The sequence below is a fragment of the Staurois parvus genome, unplaced genomic scaffold (assembly GCF_062004578.1).
Source record: "Staurois parvus isolate SC_StPar_1 unplaced genomic scaffold, SC_StPar_1.0 ptg001152l, whole genome shotgun sequence".
In the NCBI taxonomy this organism is placed as follows: domain Eukaryota; kingdom Metazoa; phylum Chordata; class Amphibia; order Anura; family Ranidae; genus Staurois; species Staurois parvus.
Genome location: NW_028318948.1, coordinates 190,955 through 212,121, shown reverse-complemented (window position 1 = coordinate 212,121; position 21,167 = coordinate 190,955). Strand labels below are relative to the sequence as shown.

General features: G+C 43.9%; 1 protein-coding gene across 1 annotated transcript in view; it reads left to right on the top strand.

Annotated features, from left to right (window-relative positions):
* Positions 1-21,167, top strand: part of LOC149439145 (pyruvate dehydrogenase (acetyl-transferring) kinase isozyme 2, mitochondrial-like) — a 57,855-nt gene that overhangs the window by 9,282 nt on the left and 27,406 nt on the right. The window contains exon 3 of the mRNA XM_089659403.1: positions 14,190-14,331. Coding sequence (XP_089515529.1) covers positions 14,190-14,331 — 142 coding nt within the window. The remainder of the gene's footprint in view (positions 1-14,189; positions 14,332-21,167) is intronic.

Below are 21,167 nucleotides of genomic sequence, written 5' to 3'. Positions count from 1 at the left end.
ACCTGACCTAGAAAGAGGCTCGGGTCAAAGTATATTAATAGCCCGTTTCAGAGTTCCTCCTATTACACGGTCTTAGTTATATCGGAATTGAATGAGCAGATAAATGTGTATGGCGAGTGAATGAGCAGATAAATGTGTATGGCGAGTGAATGAGCAGATAAATGTGCATGGCGAGTGTGAATGAGCAGATAAATGTGCATGGCGAGTGTGAATGAGCAGATAAATGTGCATGGCGAGTGTGAATGAGCAGATAAATGTGCATGGCGAGTGTGAATGAGCAGATAAATGTGCATGGCGAGTGTGAATGAGCAGATAAATGTGCATGGCGAGTGTGAATGAGCAGATAAATGTGCATGGCGAGTGTGAATGAGCAGATAAATGCGCATGGCGAGTGTGAATGAGCAGATACATGCGTATGGCGAGTGTGAATGAGCAGATACATGCGTATGGCGAGTGTGAATGAGCAGATACATGCGTATGGCGAGTGTGAATGAGCAGATACATGCGTATGGCGAGTGTGAATGAGCAGATACATGCGTATGGCGAGTGTGAATGAGCAGATACATGCGTATGGCGAGTGTGAATGAGCAGATACATGCGTATGGCGAGTGTGAATGAGCAGATACATGCGTATGGCGAGTGTGAATGAGCAGATACATGCGTATGGCGAGTGTGAATGAGCAGATAAATGTCCCTCATTGAATGTCCCTTGACTGCAACAATATATCGTTACACACTGCTAATCGATGTACAAATGAATACTTGGGTGTTACATTGTATCCAGCTGTTCATAGAGGGACTCTAAGCACAGTCCTATGTTTTTAGGTTTAAAGTTGTTTTTGTATCTTTTCCGGAACCTTCCATAGATGAAAGAAGGATGTATTTGTTCCAGTCTGTTTGCTGGGTGTAGAGCGGGGACCTCGTCGCTGTCTCAGCATGTTCTGCTCACACAGGTTGTTTTTCTCTTTTTGCTTCAGTTGCTATACCTGGAGCTTCCTCTACGCCAAACTTTTTTTTTTCCCACTCTTTGTGGAGTAAACAAGTCTCTCTCTGGGTGCTGGCATTTGTTCATTACTTAACAAGAGATACTCGATACCAGCCATGATACTGGGATTACATTCACACAACTTGTTTTTCATTGATTGCCCCAAAATATTTCCTTTTTTTTCTCTATTTCAACCTTATTTAATTTTCTGCAGCATAAAGAAGTGCAATAGTTTCATTGTAAAGTCTGTTTTTTTGTGTGCATTTAAAGAATGTTACAATTACCTGCTCTGTGTAATGGTTTTGCACAGAGCAGCCCCGATCCTCCTCGTCTGGGGTCCCCTGCTGGCTCTGCTGGTTCTTTCCCCTCCTGATTGCCCCCACTCGTGCAGACTCAATCCTTAGCCAAGCTATGTGTGTCTATTGACAAACACCCAGTGCAGCTCAGCACCGCCCCGCACTCCCTCGTCACTGGATTTGATTGACAGCAGCAGGAGCCAATTACTCCCACCGCTTTCACTGAGTTCAGTGATGAGAGAGAGAGCAGTGCCAGACTGGAATCTGGCTCCAGTAAGTATTGACGGGAGTTGGGGGGGGGGGGGGGGAAGGTAGCGGCTCGTAAAGGATTTTTACCTTAATTCAGACGATGCATTATTAAAGTGGTTGTAAAGGATCAAGGCTTTTTACCTTTTATGCATGAAGGTGAAAATACTTCTGTGTGCAGCAGCTTCTCCTAGCCCCCCCCCCCCCCCCCTTATGCTTATCTGAGCCCCATCACAATCCAGTGATGTGCTCGAGAGCTTTGGCTCTCCGGGGTCTCTTCCCTCCTCCTCATCAATCACAGCCATTGAGCCAATGAGGAGAGAGAGGGGGTGGGGCCCGAGCTGTGGCTCTGTGCGTGAATGTACACGCAGAGCAGCAGCTCGGGAGCAAGCCTGCTTGGGTGCCACCATAAGCTGCTTACTGGAAAATAAGAAAAGGGGGCACACAATCTTTCGCATTACCTCAATAAAAACTTTAATTGTAAAAAATAGTAGATGTATACTCACAAATGCAAAGAGGCATATCATGACCAACAATGGTCCATGGTCTGAAAAGGTACACAAGTCCCACATGTGAAAAGGATACTTGGAAATACTGATGCAATTCGAGGAGCGATCTCTTCTTCACCAGAGCCTACTTGCTCATGGTGGTACTTGGCAGGAAGGAGTAGCCAGGAGCACCGGTGGGGGACCTGAAAAGAGGAGGATCAGGGCTGCTCTGTGCAAAGCCACTGCCATTAGATGTTGTCGTTCTGTGTTTTTTTTTTTTTTTTTTTTTTTTCTTAAACTTGTCTTTTAATATCACTTTTAAATTAAAAAGTAGAAGCCTTTACAGCTACTTTAATTTACCTATTTCTTGTAATTTATTTGGGATTTTGGAAGCCCCTGTGTAGATTTTATTTAAAAAGAAAGTTAGAATATCCTAATGATTTGGATTACAAATACTGTAGCTGCTGACTTTTTTAAAAAAATAAGGTACTTACCAGTGCCTGGGGTCCAGCACTGTCTTCCTGCAGCTGGTGGATCTTAAGGACGTGGGTCCCAAGCACCGCCATCTTGGATATCGTAGCTTGCTGCATCTAACTGAGGAACTTGCTGCAAATGAACAGTCTTACCTGACGCTATGTGACTGTCCCTGCAACCTCCTGGGACAGGTGATGTTTCACAGGAGGCTGTGAGGTGGGGAAGGGAGGGAGGGGGTCGGGGGTGCAGGGAACGCAATGCTCACCCAGATGAGAATTGTGGGAGCGGGTACCCATATAAAAGTCTGCCCCCTAAAGCATATATGGATGCAACATGCTCCTAAGGCCCCTTTCACACAGGTGTTCCGTATGTCTGTTTTTTATCTGTCCGTTTATGGATGAAAAACGGACACCCATGTATTTTTATGGACTAGCGGATGTAAATGGATAATCTGTTTACATCTGTTAATGTCTGCATCCGTTAACATCCATGTTGTTGTTTTTTTTTTTTTAACAGAAGAATACCCTATTTTTCTTCCATTAAAAAAAAAAAGTATGTAAACGGATGATAAACTGATGTAAACTGATAAAAAAAAAAACTGTACACCCATGTGAAAGGGGCCTTAAGGTGAACTTCTCCTTTTGACTCACATGCTCCTCATACCCAAAAGTACTATTTCCTCTCTTCCCAGTGGCAGAATGTAGAGGCTGAGGAGTATAGTTTTTTTTCCGGCTAACTTTAAGTAGATCTAGAAATCAGCACTCTGACCCTGAATTTTTTTTTTTTCTTTGCTTCTTACGTCTGTTCTATTGATTAAACTCCCATAGGGTTGTGCTATCCACACCTTCGGTTGTTCACCTTTCGAAAGAAAACAGATTTGTTATGTAATCCTTCATCCCACCCTGCAGTTATGTAACCATCTCTTATTTTTACAAGTGAAAATATAACTTTGCAAATAATCCTATGCATTACTTGCATTCCAAAAAGTGACATTCTTGGAGACCTTGTCACAAAACACCCATTTGATATTGCATTCTCAAAAGCGACATTCTTTCAAATGTGACATCCTAGTTCCAGGGCAGCAATAGAAGAATAGATGAGCTTCCCTGACCCCTGGACAATTATATAGGTTAACCACTTCCCGTCCAGCTCATGTATATACATGGCCGGACGGGAGCAGTGCAGGAGCGGGTGGCCATTTATAAACGTCCTCTCTGCTTGTGCGCGCTCCCTTGGAGCACGCAGCACCGCAATCCGGTGCCTGCTGCGTCCTCCGGACACAGTGGAGCACTGATTGTTGTACGGGACTTTTGTGTGAGGTCCCGATCATGTGATCACTGATTGACCAGTCAGTGATCACATGAAGAGTAGTAAGCAATATGTCACTTCTGACATCATTTCTTACTATGTGTGAAATCTGTGAATGATCAGGTCAGATGGTACAAGGCTATTCACAACAGCCTTGTACCATGTGACAAGCTGTGACCAATCACAGCTCACGCAGTATTTCTCAATGGCTGCAGGAATGCAGATAGAGAGAAAGAGAAATTATTGCTTTTACAGCCTTTATGGGTGTAAAAGCAATCAGTGTAGAAAAAAAAAAAAAATCGTCATCACCCCCCCACAGGTAGTACAGTGTCACTATGGTGACACTGTACTGCTAGGGTGACAGTATGTAAAACAAATAATATAAAAATGTAAAATCTTTGAAAAATTATATATTTTGGTTCTAAACTAATTTGGGTTATTTTTTTTTTTTTTTTTTTTTTTTTTTTTTTTTTTTTTACTAAAAAGATAACTGAATACATTTTGGCCAAGATTTATGAAGAAATTATTTATTTGTAAATTTTCATAAGGAAAACACTTATTTTCAAAATTGTTGGACTTTTTCATTTAGATAGCAAAAAAAAAAAATCCCAGTGGTGAATAAATACCACCAAAATAAAGTTTTATCTGTCTCAAAAAAATGCTAAAAAATTAATATGGGTACAGTGTTGCATGACCGCACAATTGTCATTCAAAGTGTGATAGCGCTGAAAACTGAAAATTGGCCTGGACAGGAAGGGGGTAAAAGTGTCCGGACTGGAAGTGGTTAAACAGCCCATAGATTACAGGCTGGTTGTACTGAAATGAATTGATAGACCAATTTCAGTGCAACCAGCCTGCCCATAGATGAAGCGAATCTCAGCTGAACTAGCTGCGATTCGATCAATCTATGGCTGGCTTTAGAGCGACTGCTCCTATCACAGCCTAATTCTTCAGGGGTTTTACTTTGTGACAAATTCTGTTAATGTCATAAGAAGTATGGGTGTAATTATGAGTTCTGGCGTGTTCTGTTTCTCTATATTTCTTAGAAAACTTTTGGGCAGTTGTTCTCTAGTCTGATGTCTGCGGAATGACTTGACATTTCGCCAGTAGTCCAAACCAAGTATTCTAGGGAATACAGCTCGCTGAAAAACAGCAGATGTGTTTTGCAGCTGCCGCAGTTATCTGAATGTCCTTGTTGTGATAAATGAACCTCTGTATGTTTTGCGTAGCTTGTTTACAAGAGGTCTGCCTTGTAATTTAATAGCCCAAGTTGTGTGATCCTTCCAGATCCCTCCATTAAACCGCAAAAGGAGAAACGTACATTCCTTATGACACCAAGTCGGAAGCTGTTTTATACCATTCTGACTTTAAAGCAGACCTCTAGCCAAAACCTTCCCCCCCCCCCCCCTCCATTTTTTTAATAGTTTTGAGGGAAATGAAAAAGGGTTGGAGCCTTTGTCAAGTATTTATTGGCTTGCAGCACATCAAACCCTCTCGCACAAGATTTGTGTAGATGCACTTCTATGGGTGGGTGTGCAGTTAAATGTTGGCACCATACAGATCTGAATGTAGGAAATAGCCAGCACACCAACATGAAATCCAGGGAGACACTTGCCTGATGTCCCGTATCTGTACAAATCACCAGTGTTTTAAAGGCACGTGAACACTCTTTATCAAGGTGGTGGGAAAAGATCTTGATAAAGAGCTAAACGCAGGACCCTGCATTCACTATATCCGGTCTCCCAGGACCCTGCATTCACTATATCCGGTGTCCCCCGGACCCTGCATTCACTATATCCGGTGTCCCCCGGACCCTGCATTCACTATATCCGGTGCCCCACAGTACACACAACATGGAAATGCAATTATTTTAGTAAATATAAACTGCTAAATACCTTTTCTCATCAGAAGTTAGAGTGCTGATTGGCCCTGTGCTGATCACATGCACTCTCCCAAGAAACCCCCCCCAAAAAAACACCTCTCTAGCACTACAAACCAAACTGAGCATGTTCAGAGTGTATCCACACTGTCTTATCAGAAGATAAGAGGGGGACACTTGAAGGGGAGGATCAGATTAGTCGGGATCAAACATACTTTTTACACACTGCAGAGGATTAACCCCTTAGGTTCCACAGTGAGTATAACAAGCATGCTTTACTGCATATACAGACTGATGATGTGATGTGGGATTTCCCCTCACTTAGGAGAGGTTTCCACTCCGTTGCTGTTGTGCCTCCAGGACAGGACGTGAAGAGGAATCTCACAGCCCAGAGAGCAGTAAGAACCAGATATAAGATCCGCGCCTTCCCCACTATCCAATTCCTTAAGAAAACAATCAGAACGTTCTAGTCTTTCCATCCTCAATATTCAAGCCTAAGCTGGCAATAGATGGTTTGTATCTTGGCCTGTTCAGCAGGAACCGGCTGAGATTCGATCCATGCATGGGCAGGCTGTTTGTACCCGTCAGGCCATCGATCGACTTGGGTACAGCCAGCATGTCTGATTTCTAGTATGCGATTACTGGCAGTGGCCATAGCCCCGCTGGGAGAACACATTGGGGTGGATTTACTAAAGGCAAATACTCTGTCTACTTCGAGTGCAGTTGTTCTAGATCTGAGGGGAAGCTCTGAAATGAAGGCAAACGCTGCTGATTTCTAGAGTTTGGGCTTTTTTTTTTTTTTATTTATTTTCCTTGCATTCCCCTCAGATCTAGAGCAACTGCACTTGCAGTGCATAGACTTTGCCTTTAGTAAAGCAACCCCAATGGCTCTGCAGGAGGGATTTCCCTCAGTGTTGATGGGAAAATCAAGCTATTTTTTCCTGTGACCCATGGTTGCAGATAAGAAAATCGCATGATCTATGGCCTGCGTTAGTCTGTTGGCCTACCATGGTTCAGGATCTGCATCAATCACATTCAAGTGCACTTGGTCTGTAGTGCTGAAGACATTTCTTCCATTGTCTAGCTCCTTCCTTGATTGATTGTAATGATTGTCAGGAACATCACACTTTCAGCCCTGTTAACTTGTACAATTATCAGCTATCCCAGACTTCATGGCACCATGGAATTGGGATTATGTAAGAGCAAGATGTTATCACCTCTACCATCATGTTCTTGGACAATCAACACTTGCCTTGACCTGTTAAATGGTGATTGGATAAAGGTTATTGGGTTAACCATGTAGGTGTAAATGCTGGGATATCTTCCTGACGCTCACTGGGCCGTCCAGTTGTACATGACTATCCGCTACTAGCTTTACCAAACTGTACTGTGGGGCCAGTCTGGTTGGAAGTCTGCTGATCAGCTGCTTTTTAGTTTGTAGGAGGAAACCCACCCAAACACGGGGAACATGTAAACTCTTCATAGTTGGTGTCCTTGGTGAGCTTAGAACTCAGAACACAACTACTACCCAGATGCCAGACACCTCACAGCTCCCTGGTAGTGCAGAAGACCATAAAGGAAGAAAATGATCTATTTCATGCACAGGCATTGTACACCGGGTCAAATAGAATCATTCTCTTCAACCCCCTCAATTCAGGGGTCCCCGGAAGGATGGGATGTAAAAGAGCTGAAATCGAATGCTCCATAGAGTCAAAAGGGACCTCATCCATGTTACAAAGCAATTGGTCCCATTAAGTTATTTTAACATGAACATAATAAAAATAAACAAAGTGTATAGTTTTAATTCCTCTCCTTCAGTTCTCAGGTGTGAATATTTCGAGGTAGCCCCTTTATTTAGCCCCTAAAGATGTGGATACAAGAATCTAGCCTCTGCCCTGAGTCTGACCACTAGAAAGTGATCTTGGCCCTTTTAAAGTTTCACACATCTGTAGTGATTTGTTTTATATTGCTGAGCACCACAGATTCTACCTCACTGTCTGAGATGCTCATCCGGCTGTCGAAACCATTTACGTAAACTGTTCTGGTTCACAAGTGTAAGAACTGACCGGAGATAAGCGAGATCAGAGTTCAAATCCAGTGCTATGCATTTGATAAAAACGTTCACATCCCATAAGGTTGCAGTTCAGATATGAGAGCCTGCTATCTTCAGCTGACCTTTAACCCCTGGAAGAAATGCAAAAAAGATTTGTTATTCCTACCAGTGCATTCCCGGTCATTTTGAGTCAACAGCTATAAGTGATGCATTATCACCAATGAGCGTTCCACCACACACTATACACCATTGTGTATGGTGATGGTCCTTTCAATAAGCACACCTATCATGAATGCATGACAGCACTAGCAGCTGAGCTTCCTTCACAAACTAGAGGATCAGCATGACAGCCAAGCAGCATTTTGTGGCGATCATCAATAGGAGACCACTAATCTTTAAGGAGGATGCTAAATTCCATTATTTAGTGTTGAATTAAGGTTGGGCAGTCCCTTTCCAGGGGCAGGGTGATTGTGTTTAAAAGTCAGGCCACCTGAATCTCAAGTTGATGGGTTAGACCAACCTCGATGAACCCTTGACTTACAGTCCCAAGGAACCTCAGGTATTCATCATATCTACAGTTTAGTGTGGTGGAAGAATGCTCCTTACATTGATGGTCATTGAGAAGTATATTCCTCATATTAGTGGTCAGTAGGCCCCATTACATTGTTGGTTAGTGGGAAGAATGCTCCCTATGTTGGTGGTCAATGGGCAGAATGTTCCTTACTCTGGCGGTCAGTGGGAAGAATGCTCCTTGCATTGGCAGTCAATGACAAGAATGTTCCTTATGTTGGCAGTCAGTGGCAAGAGCTTTCTTTACGTTAGTGGTCAGTGGCAAGAATGTTCCTTGCGTTGGCGGCCAGTGGCAAGAGCGCCCCTTGCGTTGGCGGCCAGTGGCAAGAGCGCCCCTTGCTTTGGCGGCCAGTGGCAAGAGCGCCCCTTGCGTTGGCGGCCAGTGGCAAGAGCGCCCCTTGCGTTGGCGGCCAGTGGCAAGAGCGCCCCTTGCGTTGGCGGCCAGTGGCAAGAGCGCCCCTTGCGTTGGCGGCCAGTGGCAAGAGCGCCCCTTGCGTTGGCGGCCAGTGGCAAGGGCGCCCCTTGCGTTGGCGGGCAGTGGCAAGGGCGCCCCTTGCGTTGGCGGGCAGTGGCAAGGGCGCCCCTTGCGTTGGCGGGCAGTGGCAAGGGCGCCCCTTGCGTTGGCGGGCAGTGGCAAGGGCGCCCCTTGCGTTGGCGGGCAGTGGCAAGGGCGCCCCTTGCGTTGGCGGTCAATGTGAGACGGGCCGAATTACATTGGTGATCATTGGGAAGAATGCTCTTTTTCTTGGTGGTCAGTGGAAAGAATGCCCCTTAACCTCTGGAGGAATCCTAGCATTCCATGGTACCCTAGCTGCAAGGCTGAGTTAGGCTTGGATACTGAAGCCTTAATAAGTGAGCATACATAGTTATAGTTTTGCAGGAGATGGTCAGAGACTGGGGACATCACAACAAAATGACCCTGCAGGCTGATGCCTTCTATGCAGCAAGTGCAGGGACCAAAACAGCCTAACAGCGGCTACACCTTTTGATCCACAATATGGAGAATAAACATAGATAAGGTGCAATCTTTGCTCAATGAAAACTGTGCAATTATGCAACTAAAATCCCCTTAGTCAGGTATAGTCCTCAGCGGGAGTTGAGGTCCGCTATGCTTCCAGGAAAAGTCTGTTCTGTATGTCGGCCTTATCTAACATTAACATTTACATAAACAGGCCCAATATGATTGTCCCAGGTTACAACACACAGGCAGTCTGCAGTGTATAACCCCAAGTCCACAAGTCATTAGATTAGGGAAGTATCGGTAGGCTATATGCAAATCTCAAATTTTTTCTCTTTAAACGTTTAAGCTGACCCCACTGTCTACCACCTTTCGAGTTTTCTTATGTTCTTTTTATAAATGCCAATATATGCAATGATGAACCTTCTTACACCCAGTCTGTGTGGACGGTATGGACACTTGCTGACCTGGCAGAATCTAGTCAGGTTAAGGCTCCATGCACACTAGCGTTTTTTTTTAAGCTCCTGGAAGCTAAATAGTGTTATTGGATGTGTCTATGTACACTTTAGTCCATTAGCATTTTTTGAGCATCGGCATCTAGGAACAAAAAAAAAATTGCTTTTTGTAGAGTTTTTTTTTTTTTTTTTCTTTTTCCCCAGCAGAAAAAATGCTAAGCACTCCTTAAAGCTACTAAAATACTCCTAACAGCAGGTTTTTTATTTTTAACATGTACTGTGAAAACACTAAAAAAATGCTGACACTACTAAAACTGTATTACCAGCATTTTTTGTCCAGTGTTTTGTTAGCTAAAAAAACAGTGTGCATGGAGCCTTACTCTTTATTAATTATTATTATTATTATACAGGATTTATATGGTGCCAACAGTTTGCTCAGAGCTTTACAATATAACGGGAGACAATACAGCAACAATACAGCTTAAGCCCCAGTTCACACTATGAATCGCACAGGAACGTTCTGCCACTCCTGTGCAATTTGCTTGTGATTCACTGCGGTGCGAGTTGAGCCCATTTTATTTTGAATGTGCTCAAATTGCACTGTTTTGCGCCAAGTACACCGCAACTGGATGGCATAGTACTTTTGTAACGTGATCCGATGCAGGCAAACGCACTGCATTTGCGACCTGCATTTGGGATGTCATTAACTTGACACCCATTGCAGATCAGAAATGCAGTGCATTTTGCATGTGGTGCAGGAAATGTGCACAAATTGTGGGTTTCCTGCATCCCTCTCTTAGATTGGAAGCTCTAACGAGCCGGGCCCTCAGATTCCTTTTGTACCAAATTGTATTTTATCTGTAATGTCTGACTTCATTTTGTAAAGTGCTGCGCAAACTGTTGGCGCTATATAAATCCAGTAAAATAGTAATAATCGCGTTCAAGTGTGAACCTGGCCTAAGGTATGCAAGTTGAATTTTGCGCACTTTTACTTCAGATAGGTGATGTACAGAGTATCTTTTTCAGTCTGGTAGCTTCCCTGGCAGTATTCCCGAGTGTAGCTCGGGGTAAAGTTTCAGTACCAAAAGTGGTAAGCCCAAGCTACACTCGGGCTTACCATGCGGCGCTGCTCCGGGGTCTGTTCTTCTCTTACCTTGTCCTGCGCTCCCGCGATGTCCCCTCTGCAGTGTCCCCTGTAATGTAATCCGGCGGATGCCGGCATCTGTCTTCCGGATTCAGTCCCCTGCGACGTCGGGAGGAACAGGGACAGAGCAGCGGGAAATTTGAAAATGACAAAAAGTGACATTCACTAAAATCACATAGTATTACATTACTGTATCAAACGATTTCACATACATTTTGTCCCGAGTGCTTTGTCCGGCGCCCTGCCTGCATTTTTACTGTTCTTTCTGCCTGGAAACTGAGAAACGTCCATGGCGTCCAAAAAGCGTCCCTTTAGGTCAAGCGGTTTTAGACCGGCTAGAGAACAGCGATAGTAAATCAGAACCACTTGCAGAATTGAGTGATAATGATTTGTGGGGGAAATTCCTCATCAGACGCTGAAAACGATTCTGCAACTTTGCTCAGTGATGTGCGAACTTGGCGCTCTATTTCAAATTTCAGTGTTTTTGGTTTGATTATATTATTGAAATAAATTTATTATAATGTTTTTATGATTCTATAATAATTTATGATTTTGTGTTTCAAGTTTTCATACCCGTGATGTTTACTAGACTCTTGTTCGGACAGATTTCAGTGAGTTTTTCCTAAAAATTACAGGCCTACAATAAAAAAAAATACATATTTCCATGCAAAAAAACGTACCGCTTTGAGCACAGAAATATGGACATAATCAGACCACTAGGGAGGTTAAAGTGTAAGAGACCATGCACATGGGGTGTTTTGATAACGTTAGCTGTGTAAAGTCACGTTTAAAATGTGGGTTTTTCAGCTTTTTTGTTTTTTTTTTTTAAGCATTTTTGCATTCGCGTTTAGCAGCATTTTTCCATGTTTCCCTTTTTTTTTTCTTTTTTTTTTTTTAGCTTTTTTTTTAGCATTTTTTTGACAAAAAAATTAGTGGCACTTTTCTGCGTTTGCATTTTTTTGGTGTTTTTTAGACGGTTCAAAAATGCCGGTTTGCAGCATTTTACCGCGTTTTTCAGCCTTAGAGCGTTATTACAGCTCCTCCTAGAAACCCACTAATCCTGGGTCTTTTTTTTTTCTTTTTTTTTTTTTTTTCATCCAAAAACCGCCCCAGCCATAAAAACGTTTTTTACAGTCCATGCGTGCATGGACACCTAGGATAACATGCTGGGGGGTTTACTAGCTGTAGAAAAAAACGTCAAAAGCCAAAAACAGCCGCTGTATAAACGTCCCGTGTGCATGAGGACTAAGAAAACAACTTTTCTAAGAACTTTCTGGTTCGAAAGTGAAACTAACTGAGCAGTAGAGGCAAGGGTGTTTAACCAAAGATAGAAGGGGGGGGCCAGAGGGACATACCAAGTAAAGTAAACAAAGCACACCCGATTTATCATTTAGGCCACCTATTATATTGAAGGACAAATTGAGAGGATGAGGCAGAAATTTGGGCAAGACCTAGCTCGACTTCTACAGGACAATTCAGGATCTGCATTTAATTTCACAGCTTTGGATATACTGATTATTTTGATGTGTACTTCTCACTAGGTTTGATATGCCTCTGCTTATGAATTTAATTAGTCTGGATTACCCTTGTTGGAGATGGACTTGGCATGAATAATTGGTATGTGAACTGAAGCTCTAAAGCAACAGATGTGATTAAATGAAGTGTAGTTTGTAGGCATTCAGTCCCTGCCCTGGACACACTCGGCTGACGCCTTATCTGGGTGAAGTTTGGACAGCGGTTGTAAGTGCAGCTCTGACTTCCAAGGCCATGTTGTATGAAGGGATCTCCAGGAATTTGCTGTTATCCAGATTTTCCAGAGTTCCATATCATACCGTATGAGATGATGCTCTTTGTAAACCAGAAAATATAGTGTGTGTGTGTGTAATATATTTTTTGGTTTACAAAGAGATAGAGAGATATATATCTCTTTGTAAACCAGAGAGATATATATCTCTTTGTAAACCAGAGAGATATATATCTCTTTGTAAACCAGAAACTATATATATCTCTTTGTAAACCAGAAACTATATATATCTCTTTGTAAACCAGAATATATATATATAGTTTCTGGTTTACAAAGAGATAGAGAGATCTACATTTGTAAGGAGATGTATTAAGAGGTCTATAGATGGTAAGTTACACTTGTTTGTATGTAGAACCTAAAGCCTAGGACACATGATCAGAAAATTCGATGAAAAATACCAATTTCTAAGTGAGCGTATGATAATCTGATCGTTTGTGCGCAGCTTTGGTCCAAAATTATTCGAAGGGACAAGCACAAACATTTTTCTTGTACGATTTTTGTTTATTCAGTACAGTCTTCGTCCGCAAATACGATACAAATACATTACATCACTTCCGAATTTTTATTTTGTCATACAAGAATCTTGCTAACCTTTTCATTATCAATATGGAGACTAGCATTAAAAAAAAAAAAAAAGAAAAACTGAGATCATTCGTCAGATATTCTCATTGTAATTTCCTCACTTTTGGTCTGTGAAATATACCATTGGAGGGGTTTTGTATCCGTTTGATAAGTGGGGAAAAAAGTCCTCCTTCAATGCTTCCCTCCAGGAGTTCTCCAGAACCTCTCCCATTCTCTGGAACTCCCTACCACAGTATGTCCGGTCAGACCCCACCCTGTCTGCCTTTAGGTGATCTTTGAAAACGTACTTATTCAGGGGAGCTTACCCCACCCCCACCTAAGAACTGTACTTGAGTCACCTCCATCAGATCATCCCCCACAGCTATCGCCTTTTGTGTCACCTCCCCCTTCCTTTAGACTGTAAGCTCCATGAGCCGGCCCCTCCTATTCCTTCTGTATTGAACTGTATTATAATTGTACTGTCCCCCTTTATATTGTAAATTGTTGTGCAAACTATTGGTGCTATATAAATCCTATATAAGAAGATTAATAATATGATCCCTCTAAAAATCCAGCGAGCTCAAAAACTCCTTTGATGCCAGTTATCCGTGTTCTCTGCTCCCTCTGTGGACTACAGAACAGGTTCCCCCATGTTATTGAGATGAGAAGTGTAGTCCCAACACATTTCCTATTCTAGGGTAATCATGCTGCTCCTCCTTAGATAAAGTGCAGGAGTGAGCGTTGTCACTCTGGAGAACGAGTGTTACTGGCAGGATCAGCAGGTTAAAATGTAAAGGGTGGGGGGGGGGGACTTGGGAAAAGAAAACTAATACAGTCACCACGTCTACGGACTGGTAAGCTGCAATATATTATGTTATTTCTTTTTGGGTTTACATACACTTTTGATATGTAGGTGCATGTTAACATCTTTAAACATATTAAAGCCTATTTGTTTTCTATTTCTGTAGGATCTGCCAATGGATGTGAGAAGACCTCCTTTGTCTTCCTGCGGCAGGAGTTACCGGTGAGGCTGGCCAATATCATGCGTGAGATCTACATCCTCCCAGATCCCCTGCTGGGGACCCCGTCTGTTCAGCTTGTGCAGAGCTGGTGAGTAACTTGAGGGTGCATGCCCCAGCCCCGGCTGTCCCATCACATTCTGCTTATGTCCAATGGTCAGTAAATGGCTAAGGCTGCTCAACAGACACTGACTCTGTCAGACTCAATAGGGTGGTGAAACACGCTAGAGAAAGCACAGAGGAGTCCGCATTAAAGCCAAGCAACTAGAATTTCCTAAAGGAGAGTTCTGGTTTAATGGGAACCTCTGAGCTGGCCATTGCTAAGCTCCCAGCAGTGATGAGGAAAATACTCCGTAAATGATTAAAAAAAAAAAAAAATTATATATATATATATATATATATATATATATATATATATATATATATATATATATATATATATATATTTTAGCCACTTGTAATCCTCTTCAGCAGTTCTCTGACTGTGAGTAGGAGGGGTACCAATAATTTATTATTATTAATTATAACATTATTATTTATTAATAATAATTAATATTTTATTAACATTTATATATTTTTTCTTTTTAATTCTTGCTATAATAATAATACAGGATTTATATAGCGCCGGTAGTTTACGCAGTGCTTCACAATATAAGGGGGGGGGGGGCAGTGCAATTACAATACAGTTCAATGCAGAAGGAATAGGAGAGCCCAGAGCAATAGCATTCAGGTATGCTTTATTCACACGTGTTCACAGGGAGTTTGCTGACAGTGGGAGAGGACAAAGAGCTGATTTTATGAAGTCTGTTGCTGCTCTGCCACTGTCCATCCACAAGGCTGTGACCCAGCAGTGTTACTTAATTGCAGGATTGAAAAATAGTCATTAGGCTGGCTGTGCTGTGTGGTAGGGCTGTATGGTCTTGTTTACACTTGCATTTGCTGGGGGGGGGGGGGGGGGTAAAACACTGGGTTTAGCCACATTTTTGCTGCGCCCCAACAGCCACCACCTCCACCAAGCTGCAATGGCAGCAAGATGGGGCTAGAAGCATGCTGAGACGCAATGTTTTGTATTGTAATGCAGCAAAAGTTATCCCCTCTGTTGTATTTGGTGGGCAGTACAGCCTGCTGAAATTGACCTATTCAAGGGAGTGGGGCTTTTAAGGGTTAAAACCTCTCTTCGCTGCCTGTCAAACACCCTCTGAAGAGCAATCCACGTGGATCACTCTTCTGAAGGCAATGCTAGTGTAAATGAGACCTTAAAGTAATTTGACATGCTGAAGGTTTTTTTTTTACCTTCATCAGGGCTGCTGTTAGAAACCCACGGGGCCCCATACAGCTAACCTGAAAGCCCCCCCCAAAAAAAATTCATTAAAGTTATGAATGAACACAGTGAGTGATCAGTACTGATCACTCGTGTTCAGGAAAGGAAGGGGCTGGTAAATGTGACATTTACTAGACCCTTCCCCCACTCTCCATCCTGATTGATCCTATTGTGAGCTTGCAGTTGCCGGTGGGAAGGGGAGGAGGAAAGGTGGCAGTACTGTGGGTGTTGGGGTACACAGGGGGGGCCAAGGCAGTAGGGGATATGTATGGCGCACAGGGAGGGTAATGCGTGCAGTAGAAAAGGCAATTACTGGAACCGATCCCCAGTCTGACACTATCTGCTTCAGCTGAAAGTCACTGGGGAGAGAGAAGCAGCTTTCAGCTGCTGCAGGGAGAGCCATACAGGGGATCTGTTCCAGTAATTGCTCCCCCGGCCACGCCGATCACCCTCCCTGCCCACATCCAATTCACCCATCTGCCTGGGCCCTCTGTTGGCCTGGGCCCCATACAGGACGACTGGTGCTACCCCCTTATCCAGGGCCCTGACCTTCATGCATGGAATGCGTGAAGGTAAAAAAACACCTTTAGTGTGCAGTTTCCCCCCTCAGCCCCTCCTAATACTTACCTGAGCCCGATCTTGATTCAGGGATGTGCACAAGAGCGGCGGCTCTCCTGGGTATCTCCCTCCTCATTGGCTGAGACACAGCAGCGGGAGCCATATAGACACACACAGGTGGCCCAGGAGCAAGCACGCACGAGTGCCCCCAGAGCAAGCAGCTTGCTTTTGGGACATTCAGCAGGGGGGAGGAACCAGGAGCACCAGCGGTGGACCCGAGAACAGGAGGATCTGGGCTGCTTTGTGCAAAACTTTTGAACAGAGCAGGTTTGTTATTTTACAAAAATCTGAACCTTTAGTATCACTTTATTCAATAGACTAGATGTAGAGAAATACAAGTTAATTGGCAGATAAGTCTGTTCCTTTATACAGGTTCGGCGGTTTGTCTGGAGTTCAGCTTTACATAACCTGACATGGCCTGCTGCCTCTTACAAAACTCTTTTCTAGGTAAATTGTTTTTCCAGATCCCTTTAATGTTTGACAAGCAGGGTTCAGGCACACGGGTGCTCCGAGCCACCGCCTCTCTGACCTTCTGGTTACTCATTAGATCAGACCATCCATCCAAAATACTCAACTGATGACTCTGAAGGTGTTTTGCTTGAGCAGAAACACTTCTACACCTGCTGCGTTTCTCGGAGTCCGGCACAAAGAGAGCAAACTTGCAGTATGAAAATCTTCACGTAGCCTTGAAAGTGCTAAAAAAAGAAATGTATTTGAAGAATTTTGAGTTTTAAATGTCTGCCACTCAGAATGGAAGTCAGATGTTTTGTGGTGGTGATAGTCTCTGGATTACTTAGCGATAACTAAAGCTTCCTTTTTCCTTAATATAAAATAAAAACATATCAAACATACCTGCTCTGTGCAGTAGTTTTGCGCACAGCTGCCCTGATCCTTTTCTGGTTCCCACTGGCGCTCCTGGCTCCTCCCCCTTGAGCAGTGCCTCCAGAGAAAGCTGCTTGCTCTGGGGGCACAGCTGTGCACTTGTTCCCGAGCTGCTTCTTTGTGTCCATAAGGCACATAGAGCCACGGCCCCGCCCCCTGCCCTCTCTCCTCACTTGCTTACTGGCCGTGATTGACAGCAGCGGGAGCCAGTGGGATGTAGAGGTTCCTCTAAAGGCCTTAATAAGATCAAAAGACATGCATTTTGTCCAGACAATGGTATCATAAAGACTGGTAATTAAGACAAGTTTGGGGTTTTAAAAAAAAAAGTCCATACTCATCTCCATACTGCAGCATTGTTGTGATGTTGCAGCTGCCGCCCACCTGCTCTAAACCTGAGAACTGAGCAATCGCATGACCCCTAATCACTCAGTTCTTGGTCTGCTCTGAGCAGAGAGCAATGATTGTCAGTCACCACTCTCTGCTCTTCCCTCCAGTGCTTTGGAGTCCTGGAGAGGAGGGGGGGGGGGATCGCAACTGTCTTTTTGGCTGTAAGAGCTGGAACTGAATATCAGTTGGGCATCTGGGTGGATCCCAACATTGCAGGGATCCTTCCAGAGGCTGGAGTGTCTGTCAGCCAACAGCACCATTTAGCCCACTGTCACTTGAATCTGGGTCACAGAAAAGCAGAAATAAGTGCACGCCTGTGACCCAGAAGAGAAGTATGATTTAAAAAAGATTTGGCCAAACTTTCTTTTACGTCTTCACATTGGAGGCTTTGCTCTATTTTGGCAGGAGAACTACAGTGGGTATAAAGCCCCCAATGTCATTTTTATTAAACACCCATCCTTCTGATGCCGCTGTCTGGTCCAGATTTAATGCTTTTGATCTGTTCTCATATTCAGCCCTGAAGAAGAGAACTTTGAACTGTGAAGCATGGTGGCCTTTCCTTGGTGATTGCAAATAAAGTCTTATTCCAGACATTTATCAGAGTGGTGGTGCCTCTGTTTTATCCTGTACTCAGACTGGGAGGACAGACACCTTCGCTAAATAAATCTTTAATGTTTAGGCAGATGCAGGGGCGGACTGACTATTTGGAAACTCTGGCACTGCCCGAGGGCCCAGGGTCAGTAGGGGGCCCCATGAGATGCCCCTGGTACCTTTTTCATAGCCTTTTTTGAGTTTGGGCAAGGATACGGGCCCCATGATTCCCTATTGCCCGGGGGCCCCATGAGTTGTCAGTCTGCCCCTGGGCAGATCTGATGGCATTCAAAAAGTAACAAATGAATACAGACATTCTCTGTACAAAGATCCCAGAAGAATAGTGTCATAGCCCAAGCAAAACAGGCACAGATTATATAATGATGATAAACAGCACAAGACATTGATGATACTTTTACACTGAGTAATCAGTCTCCCTATTTAGAGCAATGTTTTTTCTGTTACCTTGGTGCTGTAGCAAGAAAACTGTTTTATTACTCCCTATGACGTCACCAGGCTTGTGAAACCCTTGCAAGGGCTGAAAGGTACACCAGCCCCAGAACGACAGTTCCCAAGAGCCTTTTTCTCTGCACACTGTACGCAGGCTCTTGGTAGTCAGGGTAGCAGAATTTCTTTGTTTGTATTGTATAGCTATAGAGAGGGGTGAGGTATAGGTGGAGTTCTGTAGTCCAGCAGGCAATGTTGACAGCGCTGCTTGGTCTTTCTGGTGCAGCCGTCCATGGTAGCCAATCAGCTTCTATCTTCAGCTTGTTCAATTAAGCTTTAACAAAAAAAAAACTGGAAGCTGATTGGTTTCTGTGCGGAACTGCTCCAGACTTTGCACTCTCCAGTTTTAGTAAATAACCCCACAGTGTTGTCAGGCCAAACAGGAAGTTAGGAGCTCAATGGATTTCTGGCAGATCAACTGCTAACCTGTACTTGCAGCATATCTAAAAATACACAGGGGACGTGCGGGATGGTATAAGCATTGTTGTTTTTTATTTAATATTTTTATGCTTTCCTAACCAAAGATTTTCTAGTGTCAGAAGAAACCTGTATTAGGCTGGCACCACTTGGTGATCATAAACCAGCATGCACTGTTCATCTTTCTTTGTAGACTCGTTGAACTGGCCGCCTCCTAATGCTGGCCTGTAATTCAGAATGGAATTGTTCCATGACGGAGTGCGTAATAAGGGCACACACCCAGCTATGAGGCCGTCTCTATGTAAACAGCTTGTGTAGTGTAGACCATATCTAACCTGGCACACGGGCACAGGTGGTACTGAACAGTTTGTTCCCAACTCCTTATCTAAAGCTTCTGAATGAAGCTGGGACATTTCCAGAAATCTCACAGGAGCAGACTGGCTTCATATGAGCTAGCAGATTGAAATTGCATGTGCCGTGGTGGCATGCTTTGCCAGGTCTTTCTTCAAGGAAATTGGCATTTATAAGGAAAAAAAAAAAAAGTATGTATGTATGTATTTTTTTTTTTGTACACACTTTTTTTTATTTATTACATATATATAATAAGGAAAAAAAAATTATTTTTGTACACACTATTTTTTTTTTTAATAGTGGTTGCAAATAACAAACCATGGAATGTTGCAAAGGGTGCATATCCTAACATCCAGATGCATCAGAAGTGTCCATCCCAATGTAAACAGGACTATGTAACTATTGACATTTGATCCACTTGTCCACAAAAGGTGTACAGTGTGTATTCTCTACAATATATATTTACAGTAAAGATGAGCTCCTCCTATCACAAGTAGATCAATAACACCCCGGTCACATCGAGTGCGATTTGCATGCCATGAGATCGTATGCCAAGTCGCACCCTATTGTCCGCTATTAGAGCGGTCATATCGTTACCACTGTAAGTCTTACAATTTTAAAATCGGCTTTGATGTGACCGGGGTGTAAAGACCGTATATGCCAACAACATCTCTGTGTATTTTGTCCCTTGTCCATGTGTACATGGGTGTGTACATGCATTACAGGGGTCTTACAACACCCACTTTCTTAAACTGAACCTCTCCAAAACCGAGTTTCTGGTCTCTTCCCCCCCCCCCCCCCCAAACCGGACACCACCCCCCATTGACTTCTCCGTCACATCCAACAACGCCACCATCAAACTCGCCCCGCAGGCCAGAGTACTTGGTGTCATTCTGGACTCCAACCTATCCTTCCAGCCCCAAGTCCAATCTTTAACAAACTCGTGCAGACTCCACCTCCACAACATCGCCAAAATCCACACGTTCCTAACCCCAGAAACCACTAAACAGCTCATCCACTCCCTCATCATATCACGACTCGACTACTGCAACTCCCTCCTCACTGGCCTGCCTCACCGCTGGCTATCCCCGCTTCAGTCGATCCTGAATACGGCTACCAGACTCATTCGCCTTTCCAATCGCTCCATCTCCGCCACCCCCCTCTGCCAATCCCTCCACTGGTTTCCGATTGCCCAACGGATCAAATTCAAAATCCTAACACTGACGTACAAAGCTGTCCTCCATACTGCCCCGAACTACATCACTGACCTAATATCCAAGTACCACCCAGCATGCACACTCCGCTCCTCACAAGACCTCCTTCTCTCTAGTTCCCTGGTCTCCTCCTCCCATGCCCACCTCTAGGACTTCTCCAGGGTGTCACCCATCCTCTGGAACTCCCTGCCCCAACCCATCAGATTATCACCTACTCTCCTCTCCTTTAGGCGCACCCTGAAAACCCATCTCTTCAGGGAAGCCTACCCCACCCCCTGCTAACTTGCCGACCTCCTCCACTCTTCCTACCACTCCATCCCCCACAGCTATCTCCTCCTGTGCCACCATCCCCTCCCTCCTAGATTGTAAGCTCGAAAGAGCAGGGCCCTCGAACCCCTCATGTTTTGCATTGTATTGTTGTTGTTCTGTCACATGTTCTGTCCCCCTCTGTAATGTACAGCGCTGAGCGAACCATCGGCGCTTTATAAATACTGTATAATAATAATATAATATCTAGGGAACAGTGTAAAGCAGGCCATAGATGATACAAAAATGGTTTAATTCCCCCATCAACACCGGGAATACCTTCCGTTGAGCCATTTATATTCTCCAGGCAGGGGTGCCGTCCCTTCTGGGAGA